We start from the raw sequence: 20,504 nt of genomic DNA, 5'->3' as shown, positions 1-20,504 counted from the left end.
AAATAACTGATTAAAAAAAATTTGTGCAGATTAATCGATTCCGTATGACCCTGAGCCGTTCTAGTCAGTAAAAATTAGACTGTAAAATGAAGGAGAGAGAAGAAAACGTGCTGCCTAGATTATTGATTGGAACATTTACTTTTAAAAAACGGCCTGATGGTGTTGATAAAAATAAAGTGTTGAAAATAAAGTCCTTTGCAATGTCTGCAAGTGTTGACATTGAGGGGAGTGTTAATTTATTTTCATTGTGTCCCCTAGGTTATATCTGTGGCCTGAAATGCCTTGTATGTGAACAAAAAAACTTCTTCCCGAAGCACTTTTGAATTTATTTCCTCAGCATATTAGGTCATATCATAGATTATTATGGCCATTATTTGAACAGTGAAAATAATAATAAAAGAGTTTTTGAACTTTAATGTCACTAATGCTAATTATTCAATTATTCATTTGAATTTAAATATTTAAAATACTTTCACAGCAAAAATTATATATGCGATTAATTTAGATTAATTAATCACAGAGTATGTAATTAATTAGATACATTTTTTTAATCGATTGACAGCCCTATAAATAATAGTTGCAGCTTCAAAACAAAGTACACCACCCGTGGGTGCTATTACAGTTTTTCTCAGTCGCTTTGGTGCTTTTCTCACATCACTATTAACATTTGCACAGCAGTTAGTGCATTTCTCAAAACAATTAGTGCAAACTGCAAAACCTAGTGGATGACCTGCAAAAGCACGTCACTTGCTCAAAATGGATAGTCCATTCCTCTAAAGCAAGTATTTATGTCAATGAAACTGCCAGTGTCATCAAAATGAGAAGTCTTGACTCCATCGTTTATGAACAAGATAGTCAAATGGCTTCGTCATGTTTTCATTATGGCAGTTTATTCTCTCAGAGTACAAGACACTGACTATGTACGTTTCACATTTTTACTGTATATTCTCTTTGCAATTCTACAGCATTGTGACAGAATTTGATAACTAGTTCACCAATTTTGTATGTAATGACTCAAGCAATGTAATGAAGACTATTAGTTTTATTGGGAACGACTATTCAGTATCCATAAGTATAGTTCATTTAGCCTAGAAATCTAGACGCACCCTAGCGGCAGCAAATTACATTTGCGCTCAGGGCTAGTCTAGCAACTCTCCGTTGGCTTGTGAGCTCGAAAAATTAAACTTCTATCAGGCCAATCAAATCGTGTATAGAGTCGTTATGGAAGGCTTAACATAATGATTGATGGCAGAGTTGCAACGGTTTGGCTTGAATTTCCTGCTACTTGAAAACAAAGAAGATGGATGTTGCTGTTGGCCAACAGTGTGACACGAGTTAAGCTTGTTTTAAGTTGGCAAAAGTTTGAACTAGCCAACTAGCTCCACTGGTGGAAAAACGCATGGGACTCAGCGCTGTCCTATTGCGTGCAGAGGGAATTTGAAAGACAACCGATAATCCCGCCCCTCGGAGTGAGCACTGCGAACGGTGAGTGCCCAAATCCTAAATTTTAATGTGGGTCTGGCTCGTCAGGCTGTAGTTCATTTTGACTGACATGACAAAGCAACTGATACATGTCCAAAAGCATTTGGAATTTGTTCAGAAGAAGGAGAAATTGCTACTATGATGTGCACAAATGACTAAATGTTGTGAAGGTTGAACTAACAGTTATGAGGATTTTCATTCTGATCTGAGAAAAGCACCAACGCGACTGAGAAAAACTGTAACAAACCAATACTGAATTATAAATAATGAAATTATATCTGATTTCCTAGCAATTTTCAATTTATTTATTATTTATATACTAGTATATATTTCAATTTAAAAATATTTCTGTGGTTAAGATGCAATAGATAGTGAAGTCTTCTTTTCATACAGCTCTAACCAGCCCCTGGAAATACCAGAGGAGAATCCTACCCCAAAGCAGTACTGTTCAGTGGACAGTGAAATCAGCGATATTATGGGACTTTTTTTCAAATTGTGAAACAAACAAAATCGGGACAAGTTCAAATTATGTACAAAGAAGAAAACCATCATATCTGGTTCTGTTCAAACCACTACAAATTTCAAAACTCACCTGAAGAGGTTGCATGGTGAGGTACTTCCAGAGTTTGAGCAACACAAGCAGGGTTTCAGCAGTGGAAAGAAAAGGACCATCGGTACCACACACAAGCAGACAAAGTTGTTTACAGAGTGTTCTCCCAGAAATGCCCAGATCTCTCAGAAAAAAAGTTGTTAAAGGAATGCATCCTCTTTCAACTGTTGAGCAGCAATACTTAATTGACCTCGTTCAGGGCTTGAACCCAGAAGCAACTGTAATCTCAAGAAGAACTCTAGGAAGAAGAAATTGACAATGACTACAACAAAAGTGGATGATTTGAAAGAAGTCTTGAAAGGTGTTAACCACTTATGTACCACTGCTGACATTTGGTCTGCCAATGTTTCAAGCTTTTTTGGTGTGTCCTGCTTTGTTTATATCAATGACATAGTCATCTTTTCTAGGTCCCTGGAACAGCGCCTTAGTGACCTGGAGGCAGTGTTCCAAAAGCTCCACCAAGCTCATCTCACTCTCAATATCAAGAAGTGCCATCTGTTGCAGACCCAGTTCAAATTTCTGGGACATGTTGTGTCAGGCAAGGGAGTGGAAGCTATCAGCAATTACCCAGCACCAACCGACTTGAAGTCATTGCAAAAATTCCTGGGGCTTGTGGGCTGGTATCATAAATTCATCCCTAATCTGGCCGATGTGTCTTCTCCAATGAACCATCTGAAAAAGAAGGCGGTTGCTTGGAACTGGACCGCAAACTGCCAAGCAGCATTTGAGCAGCTGAAGCTGGCTTTGCAGGCTCCACATGTCCTGGCCCATCCCCACATCCATCACCCATTTCAGGTGCACACTGATGCGAGTGATGTGGGGTTGGGTGCCATTCTCACCCAGAATGTTGATGGGCAAGAAAGGGCAATTGCCTATGTGTCTAGGGCACAAAAAGGATGCAGAAGTGAGGTACTCCACAGCCGAAAAAGAATGTCTGGCTGTAGTGTAGTGTAGTGTGGGCAGTGGAGAAGTGGAGGCATTATTTAGAGGGGAGCACGTTTGATGTCTTCACTGATCACAGTGCTCTTTCCTGGGTTTTTAACTGCCCAAAAACTTCATCCAGGCTTACACGGTGGACCTTGAGATTGCAGCCTTTTTCATTACGCGTCCATTACAAGAAAGGGTGTTGCAATGTTGTCTCCGACGCCCTGTCCCGCTCACCTGCAGGGGACATGTGCATTGCTGTAGCCAAGACACACTGGGCTGAACTGCGAACAACTCTACAGGAGATTGAAGAAGCACAGCAGACAGATCCTGTCTGTGAAGAGCTGAGGCAAGAAGAACCAAGAACAAGCCCAGGCCGAGTCCACTATCAAGACCAGAAGGGAGTTCTGTATCGTGGAGTTCCATCCAAATACACTGGATTTAACTACCAGCTGGTGGTCCCGAGCAAGATGGTGCAAGAGTTCCTTGCTTACTTTCACAATAGTCCTCTCGGAGGCCATCTTGGAAGGATGAAGACCCTCCTCAGGATCTTGGAGGTTGTCTGGTGGCCATCTATACGAAAAGATGTGTGGGAACATGTCCGATCGTGTCAGAAATGCCAGCAGTATAAAGCAACAAACGAAAGACCTGCTGGCCAATTACAACAGACGAACGTCCAAACTCCTGGTGAGATGATTGGAGTAGATTTTATGGGTCCATTCCCACTCAGTAATGGACCCATGGAATGCTCATGGTTGTCGTGGACTGGATTCAGCCAGATACATTGGACTGCCTGTCTACAGCACTAGCATGCCGCCATTTCCCTAGTCCACCACACACATACAATCAAATTGCGACACTGGATGAAATCCACGGCGAATATGGGCTGTCCCATGAACGCGTTGCTGCTACAGTAACAGACAATGGGTCCAAATTCGTCAAAGCATTTAAAGAATTTAATATTTCAGCAGTGCGTGGACGAGGAGAGTAAAAAAAAAATCTCTCATTTATCGCAATAGACTCTTCAGACTCCGAGGAAAATGAGACTGGCATTATTTTACCAACTCATTTGCGATGCGCGTGCGTGTTTAGTTGCGACAATTGATGCAAAAAAGGCCATGAAAGAACATTCTAGCTTGTCGCGTCTTAACAACTCTACAATGGGAAAATGTTCTGCACTGTGGAACGCAGCAGGAAGGCCTAAAAGCGCTGAAGTGGTGTCTGCAGTACTGAAATTCCCCTTGTGCGACACGTTGGAACTCTCTATATGACAGCCTTCATCAGCTCTGCAGCATCTGCAACCTGCCGTTATTTAAGGATGCAGAGATGGAGTACATTGAAGAATATGCCAAAGTGCTGAAACCCCTTGCGCAGGCAATTGATCGATTGCAGAGCCAGTCACCGTGCTATTACGCAGAATTAATTCCGACCTTATTTGCAGTAGAGGCTAAGCGTGAAGCTCTGTATGCCAACAACCTCCATTAATGCTCACACCTTCTGCATGCCATAGTGCAGGGGTCGGCAAGAGGTGGCCCGTGGGCCAAAACTGGCCCGCCAGCAATATTTCTTGGCCCGCTAAATTATTTTGGGAGACCGTTTTGTTTTTGTTTTTCAAAAAAAGTATTTTTTTTATTTAACAACAACGGTTTACAAATAGGCCCATATCCCCCAATCATACTGCGGGCGCAAAAACAGACAAACACCAGAACAAACGTTCTTCTTGCAATGTTTAAATTCGTCTTTAAGTCGGAAATAAAAAAACAATCTTGCTTGACTGACAAAAGATCAGATAACCTTACCTATATAACCTAGCCTATATTAGGCCAATTCAAAAGAGGGGGTAGACCTGGAAGAAGACATGTAAGTGTGGCAACAGCAACCTTAGCCTATATTTTGGTAACGGCGCGACACACATAAACAACAAAACTAATTCAGACAAAAGCGGCTTAAAAAAAAATGGAACATTAGCCATATTACGGACACACAACTGGAGGTGGTGGTGCAGAGGTCTATCCTCCTGAACAATTTTAGTGACATTCAAAACCCAATCAAACTATTGGTAGGCTAGCGTTACTACTCAATGTGAGAACTGGCATCTGTCATTCGCCCCAAGGCTTTGGATGTCGGGTGTTACAGTTGTCACTGAAATCCGCAGGCAGTTCTCAAGATTTTTGTGCGTCAATTGATTCCTCTCGTGGGTTTTTATTGCATTCATGGATGAGAAGGCAGACTCGCACATATAAGTGGAAGGGAACATTGTCAACACATAAAACGCAAGGTTCTTAATTGTGCTGTACTCCTCTAAGCATGCCCCCCAAAAGGCACTCACGGACTCCGCAGATCTGAAAGCATCTTTGACCAGGGAGGTTGTTTGGAAATCAATTAACTCCATCTCAAATTTAGCCTCATCCAACGAGGGGGCATTTGTTTTGGCCAGGGAGGACAGTTCTCCGCTAGGTCGGGTTGTGAGAGGGTCACACACAAAAGCAATTACTTCATTCGAGACAGAAAAGTCCTCCAACCTAGAAGCGAAGTTGGCTCGGATTTGCTTGACGAAGTCTACCATTAGTCCCGTCACTTGTCTTGCCTGTGTTTTAAGAGTACTGAAATGAAGGAGCCTGCCAGTTGATATGTCGGACTCTAACAACCCCAGCTTGACGGTGAATGATTGGAGCTTTTCAACCATGTCCACGATGGTTTTGCCTTTTCCCTGTAGCTGCAGGTTAAGATTGTTTAAATGGCCAAATATGTCAACTAAAAATGCAACATTGGACATTTTCGACAGTCGACATTTTCGACCTCTATAAAGACGAGGTGATCTGCTGCTGCCTCACTCTTGCTAGACATAAGGAATGCCTTCACCTCACCCAGTAGCGCACAGAAGCGGTCCAAGGCTTTACCTTTGCTTAGCCAGCGCACGTCGTTGTGCAGCAGCAGGTTATCATGGGTGGCGTCCTCTGAATCTGCCACAAGCTGTCGGAAAAGTCGATGATGGGTGCTTGATGTACCCCTGACAAAATTGATGATACGCATCACTCTATCCATAACCCCCTTCAGCTCACCACTGAGCTTTGCGCAAAGGATACTCTGGTGGATGAGACGTGGAGTGCTCCTTCAACCTGCTCACTAAACCTCTGTGCCTTCCCACCATAGCAGGGGCCCCATCTGTCACGAGTAGGTTGATTTTCTCAAATGACAGTGAAAGCCGTTCAGACACTTTTGACAGTTCAGTGAATATAATGTCTCCAGTGGTGTGCCCCTCCAAAGGAATAAGAGCCAGCAGATCTTCCCTAAACAGCTTCCCATCAAAATATCTGACAAAGACACACATCTGCGCAACATCTGTGTTGTCAGTGCTCTCGTCTATCGCTAAGGAGAAGTAATTAGCCCGAGTGAGATCACTGATAACAACTCCCTGCACAGCATCAGACAGCGCTTCTATGCGGCGGGTAGCAGACCTTGCAGAAAGGGGCACCTGTTTGACAGAGGCAATGATTCCATCCATGGACTTGTCAACAGCCAATTCCTCCAACACTTCTTTAAAAAGCTCGCACTTGACGCTCTCTGTTGCAAGGTGAAACCTCACGATAGGATCCTGCTGCTCTGTGCATAGCCTTGTGCCAACGCTACAATTTTGGACTTCGTGCCTCTGTTTGCAGTGGATAGGCAACCTTGAAATTACCATGCTTTGTCTCGTGGTGCCGTCTGATGTTATATTCTTTGCAAACAGAGACAGATTCTTTGCAAATCAGACACACCGGTTTTGCATTTTTGAAGCCAGGTAAAATGAACGCAAAACTCTCTTTCCATTCCTCTTTAAAGACTTTATTTTCATCGTCAACTTTACTCTTAAGACCTTTGGACAAAGACATTTTATCCCAGCGAACTCTTAGCTAACTTCACGCTAATTAGCCTATAGGGAGAACTGGCCCTGACATGGATTTGATAGCCTGTGTGTACAAAGTAAATTAAAATTCATAGATTCATATAAATGAAGTTACTCTTCATGTGTTCTACATGTTTTGAGATCTCCAATTTTAGTTGTCTTTAGGTCTTCCCTGTATCACCCCCATCCACTTCATATCTCAACAAAATATGTTCTGCCATCATAAACATCTTTAATTTTTTCATGTGGGTTATATAGCAAAGACCTAAAGACACATAAAGATGTTTTATTAAGGCAAAACTTACTTTGTTGAGACATGAAGTGAAACACTTAGAGGACTGGCACATCGTTTACAACCTTTATTCTGCTCGTATGGCAGTTAAATGAGTTTTTGTTATTCTATTATATGTTTTTCCCCTTGCATGTTTAATCTTTAGTGTTTGACTATAGCTGTTGAAATACTTTGATAAGGCGCTTAACTGGAGTTAGCTTGTGAAATGAATTTCTCTTAGTGTAAGGGTGTGTCAGCATATGAAAATGTTGTAGTATGTGAATATATGCTGTGTGTATTGATAAGGCAACATTTCCCTCATGTTCCCTTTTGTGACATGAACAGATGACTTACATAAATAAATAAGAAATACATTCATGAAATGGGTGACATTGCTGTGTGCATTATCTTTAATTTACAGAGCCCTGGAACTCTCATGGTGGTAATAAAGCAAAAGTAACTGCACATTTTTTATTGGTCTTGCAATAGTTTGCGTTCCCTTACAATAACATATGCATTCCATATAAAGTCAAAAAAGGGAAGGAACAGTCAAGTATTTCCGAGTCAGTCAATCATAATTTGGGCCTACATTTCATATTCATACTCACACAGATATAGTGACTATATGTAGATATAATGTGCTAATGCATTTTAAAATTATACTCATAGACTGTGCAGTTTAGCCCCATTACCACCTTGAACATGCATTAGCCTTTGCCTGAACTATGCTGTCCATTGTGCTTATCTTTATATAGAGTACCAAATGGCAAGTATTTCTTAAAACACACAATTGCACTGATGATGCAAGTAGCCAATTTTGTTGCACTGCTTAGTTCCTTAAAACATTTCAAGACACTTCCAGACAAAACATCAGTATATGGAATCAGTCATGATCATACTAATGCAGAAGTGAAACTGATGCCGAGTCAGATTCAGTTACAACTTCAGCACAAACACACAACAGAAAAGGGAAGGCAATGGAGATGGCAGCCAAGCTCTGTGTTCTAATGGTCTTACTGATCTTCTCAGACTGTGCATGTAAAGGTAGAGTAAAACTAAATATCTTTGCCAACACCTCTCCAAACATGCAATTGCTTTAAACTGCTACATCTGCTGCTTTGCTGGTAATGACCATAACATTCAATAGTTGTTCACAGCATAAAATTATAGAAGAGAGTCATCTCACCTGCTAGCATTATGCTTAAAAGTAGGGTGACCAGACGTCCTCTTTTGCCAGGACATGTCTTCTTTTTGAAACCTAAAAATGTGTCCGGGCGGAATTTCAAAGTCGTCCTGGATTTTGTTATTGAACGTGTTTACAGCGAATTTGCATTGCTCTCTCTTTCATTCATAGATATATCTATGTCTTTTTTATTCACATACTAGTCACGCCCTCCCCCTACAGTTCGCTTTGCATTGAGTGGAAAGTGTAGGATGTTGAGCCTGACCTTAGCTACCGTCATTGGTCGATAGTAGGCCTAATCTCTGTAAACATTTAATTGGTCAGTCAGTCACCTCAATAGCGCAAACTTCCTTGTTTAGTGCAAGTTCACTGACGAATTCAAACGTAAATGTTCATGTTTTTGTCTCGGTCGATATCAACATGAAGCTGAGTGCCTAACCTGCAAAGCAGGCACTTACGTGTTGGTCGCAAATAAAGGTGCCAACGACCTACGGGTAGGCTACACAATGTTCAGCAAAGCATCGAACGGCAGCGAGGGGTGAGAGCTCATCAGCTAAAGTGACAGAGTTTTTCGACCTTAACATTACATCTCCAAAATGATTTTGATGGCACATAACCTCATAACCATAGACTGTAAAAAATATAACATGACGAACGGCACTTCTGCCATTGTCTGAGCGGCCTTCTCTAGACGATTGCCGACCTAGGAACTTTCTAGTTTCGGGTAGGAAACTGCACTTTGGTTATCCCTTTAAACTGCCTTTAAGGCAGTGTTTCCCAAACTTTTTTTCTGGGGACCCACTTTTTAAAAATGACAGACCATCGCGACCCATTTCACTTCAGATCTAACATGCAACCACCAATATTGTTTTAGGCCACAGGTTCTCAAACTTTTATATGCACCCCCTAACCATTCTACACTGCCATATGTATACATAATAGCGCCTAGGTCTGGCCTACTACCACTACTATTACAGGGATTGGTGATGTCAGTTTCCCACACCTCTGCAATCTCAATTATACATTAAACAATGTTAAATATTTTCAAAGCTATACAATTCTCGCTCAGTTTTGTAAAAACACACAACCTCAGGTTTTCCTCATCCTGCTTTGAACACAGTTGTGTTGCATTTTGAGCACCATCAGCGTAGAAAGTTACCTAAAAGATAACGTTTTAATGCGCATCTGAGAGTTTGGGGATATTCTTGCATTCTACGCAATCGTCAATCTTCAACACAGTAAGCTGTTCCTGTATATCTAAAGAGAGATGTTGTACTAGGCTGCGTTGCATTGCAGACAAATGGATCCATAACAGCGTTAATTCCGATGTAAACAGCAAATAACTCAAATCGTTATATTGTAGCCTATTACTGGAGGTTTCTTTGGAAAGTTGAATCCGCAAGTTAAACGTTTGCTTGTTTACAGGCCTTATACTGAGGCTGTGTATTGGTGTTGTGACAAGCTATGTTATCGTAATAATGTGAAATGAATAAATTTCAGAATAAGAGGCTTTTGCACAATAGCCAAAAGATAATACAGTTTGCGAGGTGGAAAACAAGAGGAATAATAGCTTTTAAAATGTCCATTTAAATTGTAGCCTTATATAATGCATTGGTGTGCATTTTAAATCCGAAATAATAAGGAATGTGAGCAGGCTGCTATTAACTTTAAAGAGTGCATCTACAATCGAAACTATCAGCCTATGACGCAAATTGAAAAGCCATGCCCGGTATAGGATGTCTGCTTTAGTTGTCCGTTAATGTTCATGCTGATTCATGTCCCTTAATGTTCATGCTGATTCATGTCCCTTGCATTTTGCAACTGCGAGGTCCAAAGCAGGCGCCCCACAGAAATGTTTCCTTTTGCGAGTGAGATGCACGCTGCCCCCTCTGTGACGCGTTCGCCCCCAGTTTCAGAGCTATTCTAGGGCCGTCACTGTGGTAAACAAACTATATCCTAATAGAAAACTGATAGCTTTCCTGGTTAAATGGTATAAGCTAGGCCTATTACACAACATAAATTGTGCTGGCGACCCAAATAAAATCTCCTGCGACACACCCGTGGGTCGCGATCCAGTCTTTGGGAACCAAGGGATAGCCTGCACACTGACAACAGCAGATGTCAATAATCCTCTATCTACTGTAGCCAGGGGCGTAGCCAGGATTATTTTATAGGGGGGGCCAGCTGGGTCCAGACTTTTTATTGGGGTGGCACTTGGGAATCAAAACTACTATTTAAAAACTACTCAAAAAGTTTTGAAGATTAGGATAGCCTATTTTAATAATGGTAATAAATTGTGTAAAGCCAACACTGATACACAGGTCAGTTTGTTGTCCACTCCAAATCATTTTCCATAAGCCAATGCTATAAAAAAGTACATTATGATAATGCACCTTACTTAATCAGTCTTATTCAAATGATGTTAAAGAACAATAATAAATACTACAAATATTGTATTCAGATATTTAATCTTATACTGATGGCCAAACTATATTTCTTTCTGATATCCACTCTAAGTACTTGGCTGTAAGTAACATGGCTCTGAATTAAGAAATTTACCCTTAGAACCCTAGACTGAAATAAATGCCATTTTTATTTAGTAATGAAAAATGCCCTTTTTGCGCTCCATATCTGTGACACGAACTGATCTGACCTGACTGAACCCGAGTTTGCATGTTCTGTGTGTACACTCATGATGATTCTAAAACAACTTTTTACTGCATTGTCATGAGCAAAGTGAAGGCAAAAAGGTGTTTTTTTGTCGAATAAATTGGGATGCAATGTGAGTCTCGAATTGGATGCCATGCAGGAATTTGCTGGGATCTCAAAACCGCATTATGAACATACTTTGCCATAGAGAAAACACATGATAGCGTTGGATTATGAACATGCCTTGCCACTACAACGCACAAAAACGTGGGGTAAGTGGAGCTATATGAAGTTATTATTTTGATGTCATTTCGTCTGTTTAATAACCCAGAAGGATGTACTTGGTATCAAATGATAGCTCTGTATCTCCTCTTTCATCTGACATGCGTGGCATATCTATGCGATCACGGGTTCGCGAGTAATTCAAACGAGAGTAGCCTAATGGGTGCGCAGGTAAACTATGAATCAATTTGATTTAATTTCATGATTTTTTTTATTGTTTTCATACTTGATCGCACAGGCAAGAGTTTAGTCTCGTTGGAAAGCCCCACTTCTGCTCTGTCACGCAATTTAAGTTTCATCTCGCTGCGATGAACAGTTCTGGAGCAATGTAACAAAGAACTCAGGCAAAGCAGCCTCTGCATGACCAGCTATGGCAAGAACAACACGCAGTCAGCAAATTATGTTTTTTTATATAAAGTAGCCTAGCCTAGGCCCCATTAGCCTACTTTTATTGGAGCCATGATATGTGCCTAATATGCTTGCATTTCACCCAAATTTTATCGAAATATTTTTGTAACAGCGTTACCACAGGCATCCGATTATTTCTGATCAGCCCCACACGTCAATGTCAGAGCCTACCTAAGGACAGCCCAACGCAGCTCACTTGGCTATGATTCGTGACACATTCTAACATCTTATTAGCATTAATGTTCCAACTCATCATCAACTCATGTTGTTACTGCATGAGTTTAAGTAGTAGTCAGTGTTTTTAACAGATGACTTGAATTGTCCCGCTGCTGCTGCTGCACTATGCCTATCACGATTTGATCACAACCGTGGGCTACACTTCCTGACTGGGCCATGGTCGTAGATAGAGTGCAGTAATTGGTTCAGTCCCTGCTTTGCAAAGTGTTGGCAAAGTGCCGTCGAAAACGGCAGCAATTATTTTTTTCTTTTTTACTTTTCACTGAACGGAGCTGGGGGGGCCAGCAGGGTGGCCAAGCTTTGACCAGTGGTGGCCGTGGCCCCCCCTGGCCACCACGTAGCTCCGCCCCTGACTGTAGCCTATATTTAGGTGAATTAAATATGTTGGCATCACATCTGGGATAGCTGTAGGCCTATTTCTTTACAAAAGAAATATCTAATAATAATGGATTGAAAAGAGGTAGGCCTAATAATAAGACCAGACATGATGATTGAATAGATATAAGAAAATGGACAACATATCCACATCAGTCCCCATCAACACAACTGTTTTCACAGGTCAGGATTATTAAGTTCTAAAACAGATTGTCAAAATTATAGAGCTACTGTAAAAGATTCAGTTTGTATTTTCAGAAACACCTTGGATCAAATTTAGAGATATGCAACATTAAAGATGGGTCGCCATCCAAATGTTTCTTGTGCGTATTTGAGCTCAATAGCCCTGCTTTTATTGGAATTATTGTTTTTGCACATTTAAAACTTTCAAGTGTTCAAAATAGTCTTTTGAGGCAGTATTTTTCTGTTAGCGTTGGACCGGCCAATAAAGCTCATTATCATACATAGTCACCATGTCTGTTGACACATGCCCCCCCGCTGAAGTGTCCTCTTTTTCACAAACCCAAATCACCCTACTTAAAAGTGATTTCCCGTCATTTTCCTATTTAAAACTTGTCTCTTCTCAAGTTAGAAAGTGTAATAAGACTAACGGAAAATGAAACGTGGCGATCTTCTAGGCTGATTTGACATGGAACTATACTCTCATCCCGGCGTAATAATCTGCTGCAGCTCAAACTTGTTGCTGGAAGTTACAGGGACTATTTTCAGGTTCTGCGTGATATTGTGCTGCTGGGCCCATGGTACGTTCGCAATGTTCCTTGATTATTATTATTAAAGGTGCAGTCAGGAATTTAACACAATTTTAAGCCCATAACATTTTTTTTGTCACATCCAGCAATCATCTGCTCACGACTGCTAGCTGCCCATTCCGTGAGTACACTGTAAAAAAAGGGTCTTTGTAGGCAGCCCATACGGAGCCCGGGAAGGGTCACGTTGGTAAATATTTTTAGACCACACTATTGCGTTCCCTCGCAATAGTTTTGCGTTCCCACTCAATAGTTTTGCGTTCCCTCGCAATACTTTTGCGTTCCCTCGCAACAACTTTTGCGTTCCCTCGCAATACCTTTTCCTGAGTTCCTCAGGATAATTTTTCTTCTGTTGCTTTGCAGTTTCAACTTGGGCTCCATACATTTCAGTCCCCATTCACGCAGCGCTGTCAGCACGTTAGTTCATGGTCAGTGTCATATCAGAGCGCACAGTGAGTGAGTGGGATCTAGTGGGGGGAGAGGTGGGGAGAGGGTAGGCTAACTCAATGCACACACACACACACACATACACACACACACACAGCAGACGGCAACATGGATTCACGAGAGAACGGGATCCGTGAGAGGAGAAATAGTTGCTGCAACTTGCACAGCTGTGAGGCTCGTTATGAACTGGCATAACTATAGTTGCCAACCTCACACAGTAACATTAAAGTGAGGATTTTAAAGTATCGTTTGTCCAATTCGACATGGGATGTGGCACGGCTCACTGAGGAAGCAGCAGCATAGAGTTATTGTGAGGGAACACAAATTATTGCGAGGGAACTCAAAAGTTATTGCGAGGGAATACAAAAAGTATTGCGAGGGAACGCAAAAGTTATTGTGAGGGAACGCAAAAGTATTGCGAGGGAACGCAAAAGTATTGCGAGGGAACGCAAAAGTATTTCATGGGAACGCAAAACTATTGCGAAGGAACGCAATAGTGCGGTCTAAAAATATTTACCAACGTGACCTAAAAATATTTACCAATGTGACCCTTCCCGGGCTCCGTAAGCCCAGGCTCCGAAAACTAAAAATAAACAAAGTGGAGGGCATTACATTTCTCTGTTCTCTGGGAATACTGATGATAGGGGTGAGATACCTCTCAGACATGTTTCGTTTGGTCCTTGGTTAAAAGATAACATACATCTTTTTGTCTGCTTATAAATTTAAACATTAATATAAACAAACACTACTTCCTGTGTCACATCCCCACTGGACAGATCCTCCATCGTTAGAGTGAAAGCGTAACTTAAAAAGTACATACCAAAATAATAATAAAATACAAAATACAAAAGAGTGCCAGAATGGTAATACTGTCGGTGCCTCTACTTTTTCATGTCAGCTGTAATCATGTTTTCCTTCAGCAGGTGTCAAAGGAGATGTCACTCCCACTGTTTTCTCCAGTGCTGGGGGGCACATAACCCTTCCCTGCAATAATGTGCTTGACGAAGACTGTTCCTCAACTACATGGATCTACAACAGTGCTGGTCATGATGGAACTATTGAAGAGGTTGGCCATGGACAAGTCAAACAAGATTCACCAACAAATCGATCAAAGAGACTTATGGTGGAATCTGACTGTTCTTTGAATATTACTGATGTAACCACTGAGGATGCTGGACTTTACACATGTCAACAGTTCCCGAAAGAAGGTGGACAAAAAGAGGGAGGGGATGCTCCAGTTTATCTAGCAGTTCTTCAAAGTATGCATTTGTCAAACTCGATCAACTTGATATGTAGGCTAAGGGATAATGGACGACACGGTGGTCTGTTCACAGAAATTAATGCACGGTCGAGGTTGTAAAACGGCCCCGACGCGAAGTGGAAACCTCGTGTATATATATATATATATATATATAAATAATATATCAATATAATATGCTCAGCCTGGCAGTTTACAAACACATATAGTTTTTTAAATGTTTTTAACAGACACTGCATCCCAGTTGTTGTGTCCCTCCTGGTTTGTAATTCTATTCCAGCTGGTTTCCTTTCATGTGCATGCGCTGTGTTCACCACATGCACAAACATATTAGGCTACTGCTGGTTTTCAAGTTGCATTTTCGAACTATGTCTACACTACAGCCACTTGGATGAAAGACATGTTTAAAACATGTTCAACTGGATTCGATCCTACAACAACAAAATAGATCCATGAAGTCATCAGTGTAATACTCTACTCTCTCAGCTACTCCACGTTTTCTCATGTCACTTTCCAATTATCTATTAATTTCATCAAAGCTCTCCCCTTTATTCCTCTCAGACTCAAAATCCACCTCAGCATTCCCAACCATATTAGGTAATGCAATCCACAATGCACCACAACTTCAATGATCGCCAGGTCTTTTTTTGTTTCAAACAAATATTAGTACATTTTTACCACAAACTGATGTCCAGAAGGTGTGCTCAGAACAAACGTCCCTGTATCCATCTTATGTCATACTCATAAATGTACTTTTGGACTATGATGGCCCTAATTGGAATGATGGGCAAAGTCTTATATTTAAAGCTTATTTAATCACAAGGCAAAATCAACTTGCTAAGTTAACACTATGGGTAAGACCAAAGCACAAATATATATGAGTCAGCTTAATCCTCCCACATGCCATGTGATGGCTATACTTTACTCTTTGGATGACTTTATCCACCATTTAAATTAGGGTCCAGAGTGTTCTGATAACTTCAACCGTCTAATGCCAGCAAACATGGATGTTATGCTAAAATAAAGTGAAGTTTGAAAAGAAAAAAGTAGGATTTGTCCTTTAAAATTTTGTTAATGCTCCACTTTCCTCTCTGTAGCATCAACATCAACTTCTGAAACCATCACAGATAGCACGACCACACTATCGCTAATCCTGAAAGATCATACAGGTAAGCTATATTCTACTCAATATTAAAATGGATACTTTCATCGGTAACACTTCTACATAAGAGTGACATGACACTATCATAACCCTGACACTAACTTGTCATGACAAAAACCGAAGGACACTTGACAGAAGCAGGTGACAGAAGCGTTATGTCATAAACGTTTATGACTTGTTTATAATGTTTATGTCATGTTCATGAAAGTGTCATGTCACTCTTATGTAGATACCTTCAAGTAAAGTGTAACCCTTTCATCTAACTTGCTTATTTTCTACATATCCGCTTCCTACATGTTTGAGTCTCCAGTTAAAATTCTCCAGTGTTATGTTCAAATGTTGCTTCTTTCAGAATTGCTACATGTCATAAGTGTATGAGTGTCAAAGAATGACCACAGTCAACATACTATAAATAGAATTATTTACCTCCAGATGGATCCAGTTGTATGCTAAGTTGCTCATATATGATACACTGTTCTGTCTGTAAGATAATAACAGCACTGCACCTTAATACATAAAAAGATTAGCTTGTAAAGGTTTGTGACAAAGGTTTTATACAATTCACTAGCCTATATACACAAAATCAGTATTCATTTACACACAAAATTATTATAAAATGTAAAAGCCATTTTTCTATCAGCAACATTTGCTTCCATCTTGGCTACATTTAAAACAAAACCTATATATCTATATACAACAATACCCTCTGTGCCAAAGACCACCATGCCATTATAAGAAATGATCCGGATGTGTAGGGTTGAATCTGCCGAAGGAGCTGCTGACCACTTTCTATTCAGCCATCATTCAGTCTGTCATCTGCACCTTCATCACTGTCTGGTTTGGGTCAGCAACCAAACGGGACAGGGCCAGACTGCAACGGACAATTAGGGCAGAGAGGATCATTGGAGCTGACCTTCCCTCCATCCAGGACCTGTACCGGTCCAGGGTCAGGAAAAGGGCAGCAAAAATTTCAGCAGACCCCTCACATCCTGGTCACAAACTGTTCAACCTCCTTCCCTCTGGTAGGCGATACAGGGCACTGTTCACCAAAACCAGCCGACACAAAGACAGCTTCTTCCCCCAAGCAGCCACTCTGTTGAACGCTGAGAAATAGCCCCCGCCCTTACACTGAATAAAGTCATCAACACTGTTCTGCTCATCTACCTCATGTATACTTCTTACAATCCTACAATACAATATTGTTGTTAATACATTATCATTGCATTGAACTGCCTTTCACTATATTCATATTGAAATCTTAAATCTTAATCTATACTGATATTGCACTATTCCTACCCTCTCGATCTTGCCTGTGCCTGTTGAGGTGACCACGACCATGGCAACCATGACACGGACAACAAGGAGGCGGACATCCCCAGCCGTACTTTTTTTTTGAGAGCAAAGATTAACCGGAGTCAAATTCCTTGTTTTGTTTACGCAAACCTGGCCAATAATTCTGAATGTGTCTTTCTCTTGCAGTCTCCCTGATTGTAGGGGCTTTTGTTGCCAGCCTCTTATCAGCCATAATAGTTATAGTGGTGATCTGCAAAAAAAGAGCAAGTGAGTGGTCTACTGCTAACCTAACAATACTACTATCGACACTGAAAAGGTCATGTAAACACCATCTGCTTTTAAAAACACTTTGTTCAAATTTCAGATTCTGAAAGGAGGACACAAAACAATGTTGTGAGTAAAAATCATGCACAATGTCATTAATATATTTTTTCCCCAGTCATGACCCTGTTACTGTTAAAGTTGAATCTGACTGATATTTAGCAGACACTTTTATCCAAAGCAATACAGACTCTCAACGGTGGGATATGTCACTGCTGATTCTCGCTGTTGGTTTAATTAAAGGTGAATTGTTGTTAAATATCATCAGAAATCAACATTTTGTTCTCTCTTCCTCTGTCAGGATGATAGCAGCGAGATGAGAGTCAATGAGTCTGAACAACCTCCAGCTAATGTGAGTCAGTACCTAACCCCTATAGCATGTACAACATAACACTTGTTTGTGACACACAAAATGTCAGTTATATCAGCAGTAGACATACTAAACATTTTTGTCGTTTAAAGAAAAAACAAATCTACCTTGTCATAATGTTAATTGCGCCCTGCAAAAAACCAAGACAATCCGAGATAATCAGCTTCCTCACTCCCAGCCTGTCAGACATGAGCAACATAGATAGCCATTGCATGCTTAGTTAGCACGTTCAACTCACGTTCACGTTTCTGAACAAACTTACAGTATGTAGAGATCCAGTGTTGTCCCTGTCGGTTATGTTGACTGTTATGATGTTGAGCATACCTGTAGGTTCATAGGTGATGTGGTTGTCTTGGGTGAGGAAGCAAATGTAGGCTACATATTTTAGGTGGGGCTATGCTGACCTTCCGTTATATGTGGCTCTCTGCCTGGTGCCTTCCTAACCAGTAGTAATGAAGCAATACATCTTCTCAGAACATGAATGCTAACCCTATAAACATCTTTCAATGTGTAGGATCAGAACACAGAACACTATGCATCTATTGAACACCTCAACCAAGCACACACAAAGCATGCCAGAGTAAGTTATCAGTAATGATGTCAGTCTGTCTTTCTTGTGATGCTCCTCAGTATGTGATATGTTTTATTTTCTTTCTTTTTGCAGAAGTCACCTGTAGACACTGTGATCTACAGCACACCCAGGGATGCAGTGGAGGCTAAACACACGTAAACGCCGTTAACACACCTCCTGAACTTCGGAAATAGTGTTTACACACCTCTAATTTGCATTTATCAACCTCTAAATTGCATTTATCCATCTTTAAATAGCATACCATTCTCAAACAATTCTAAATTAATGTTGTTTTACAATTGTCTATAATTTCATATTGTTAGTTTCATATTGTTGAACCTGGCCTGTGCAACACAGTTTATCCATATTGCACTGCATTATGGTGTCAGCGACCAGTCGTCTCGCGACAGTCAGCAGGAAGCATCAAATATTAGTCACACCGCATGTCATGTAAACGAGTTTGGATATAAGTGAATGGATTTTTAAATGGATACAAACCGATTTCTGAAGCATCAAGACAGCATCCCTCTTATTGATTAAACAGAAGACTTTCTTTTAGGTTAATTTGATGCGCGGTAGATCCATGCCTCTGAGTCAACAAGGCACGGCCTTGACATTATTAGGTTACTTCAGACGAAGTTGCAAGTCACCTCTACCTTTCCCCATTAACCTAGATAACTGGTTGTTATTTCATGCATTCTCTGGCTTTTAAGCCGCTAAAAGCTATTCGCCTTATTCACCCGGTGGCCAGAACGAGGCTAAAGGTGGTGGTAATGCACTCGGCTGTCAGATTTGCCTATATTGCCAATACTTCACATGCACAGGAATTCTCACACACTCACCCTAGTCTTCTTAGGAAGTGTTTGGTGTATGGAGTGAAAGTCGATTTAAGTCTTAGAGAGAAGTGAACTACAATGATGACATCAACAACCATCTGCAAATCTGATCCAACTGAGCTCTCTGTAAAATGCATTCTCTTGATATTGTAAGGTGATTGGTTGGTTGATTGATTGATTGAAATTCTATATTGGAAATCTGCCTTTGGTTCCCATGTCTTCTTGCTGCTTCGTCTTGCTGTCCGGTTTAGCAGAGCCCCTGTTGTTTCTGCTTTTACCAGCAGATGATGCCACTGTCCAGTGTATTCAGGCCATCTCTGCAAATAAGTGATACTTATGATGAAAAAGGAATAAGGAGAGTTAAAAGACAAGACGTGTAGCACATGATCACCAGTTCACATGCAATGTGATCTTGCTTTGGTATAATGGTAGTTTAATAACACATCCTTGTTTTACAATGATTGATATATTTTAACAGGGAAAACATAACTTGTCATCATTAAATTCTCTTTAATAATGGCAAAACAAACTGAACATAATGTATTTCAGACCTTTATACTCCTAACATTGGTTTGTCATGTCATCATATCATTATAAGTGTTATGAAATTGGGGGGTTCCAACACATCACTCCTTATTTCTCTTCTGTTGTATACAACTGATACTGTCATGATTGCAGCAACAGGATGCAAGTAACCATGCCAACAATCAGAGTGAATCAACTCACTTTGTTTCTTATAACTGCTCTTATGATGGTAAGATGTGGTAATATGGTTTAATCACTTACAGAAAACTCAAACACTAGAGCCAGCAGATACCATTGCATTAAGCATGCATATTTGCATAATGTAAGCATAATGAATAATGTAAAGATTTTGTACATGCACATTCCACACATACAGTACTTGCATGTGATTGAATCACCACAAGGTGGGGTCATAAGCTGCTGTGATGAGAGTCTGACATCTGTATTGGAGGAAGGTCAGGAACACACAGACACACACATACACATACTAAAGTAGACTTTATGACTTAAAAAGTAGACTCTAAGGTAAAATATGTAATTTTAGAGTAGCCAACATACTAGGGGTCCTATCATGACAAAAATATTATTCAAATTTACTAGGGTGTCCAGCCCACATTGGGAGTGTTTTTGTTATTAATGTCGAGCGC

General features: G+C 40.7%; 1 protein-coding gene across 6 annotated transcripts; it reads left to right on the top strand.

The window, feature by feature from the left end:
• Window positions 1–8,146: 8,146 nt before the first annotated feature.
• LOC143109528 (uncharacterized) lies at window positions 8,147–19,534 on the top strand. 6 transcript variants are annotated; one of them, XM_076272291.1, is made up of 9 exons: window positions 8,147–8,217; window positions 14,445–14,780; window positions 15,341–15,376; window positions 15,877–15,948; window positions 17,421–17,501; window positions 17,599–17,627; window positions 17,857–17,907; window positions 18,440–18,505; window positions 18,590–19,534. In XM_076272291.1, the coding sequence occupies exons 1-9, from the start codon at window positions 8,151–8,153 to the stop codon at window positions 18,653–18,655; spliced, it is 804 nt and encodes a 267-aa protein (XP_076128406.1). In that variant the 5' UTR covers window positions 8,147–8,150; the 3' UTR covers window positions 18,656–19,534. The 6 variants fall into 6 exon arrangements, with proteins under 6 accessions (XP_076128406.1, XP_076128408.1, XP_076128405.1 ...); XM_076272293.1 differs by having other exon boundaries at window positions 8,149–8,217; window positions 14,442–14,729; XM_076272290.1 differs by having other exon boundaries at window positions 8,149–8,217; window positions 14,442–14,780.
• The last annotated feature ends 970 nt before the right edge of the window (window positions 19,535–20,504 follow it).

Source organism: Alosa pseudoharengus, unplaced genomic scaffold (genome assembly GCF_046254945.1).
Source record: "Alosa pseudoharengus isolate Yale_2024_CS ecotype anadromous, Long Island Sound unplaced genomic scaffold, YU_APseudo_1.1 YU_APseudo_1.1_scf_7, whole genome shotgun sequence".
NCBI classification, from domain to species: Eukaryota; Metazoa; Chordata; class Actinopteri; order Clupeiformes; family Clupeidae; genus Alosa; species Alosa pseudoharengus.
Note: the sequence above shows the minus strand (reverse complement) of the source record. Positions and strands in the feature narration are given on the sequence as shown.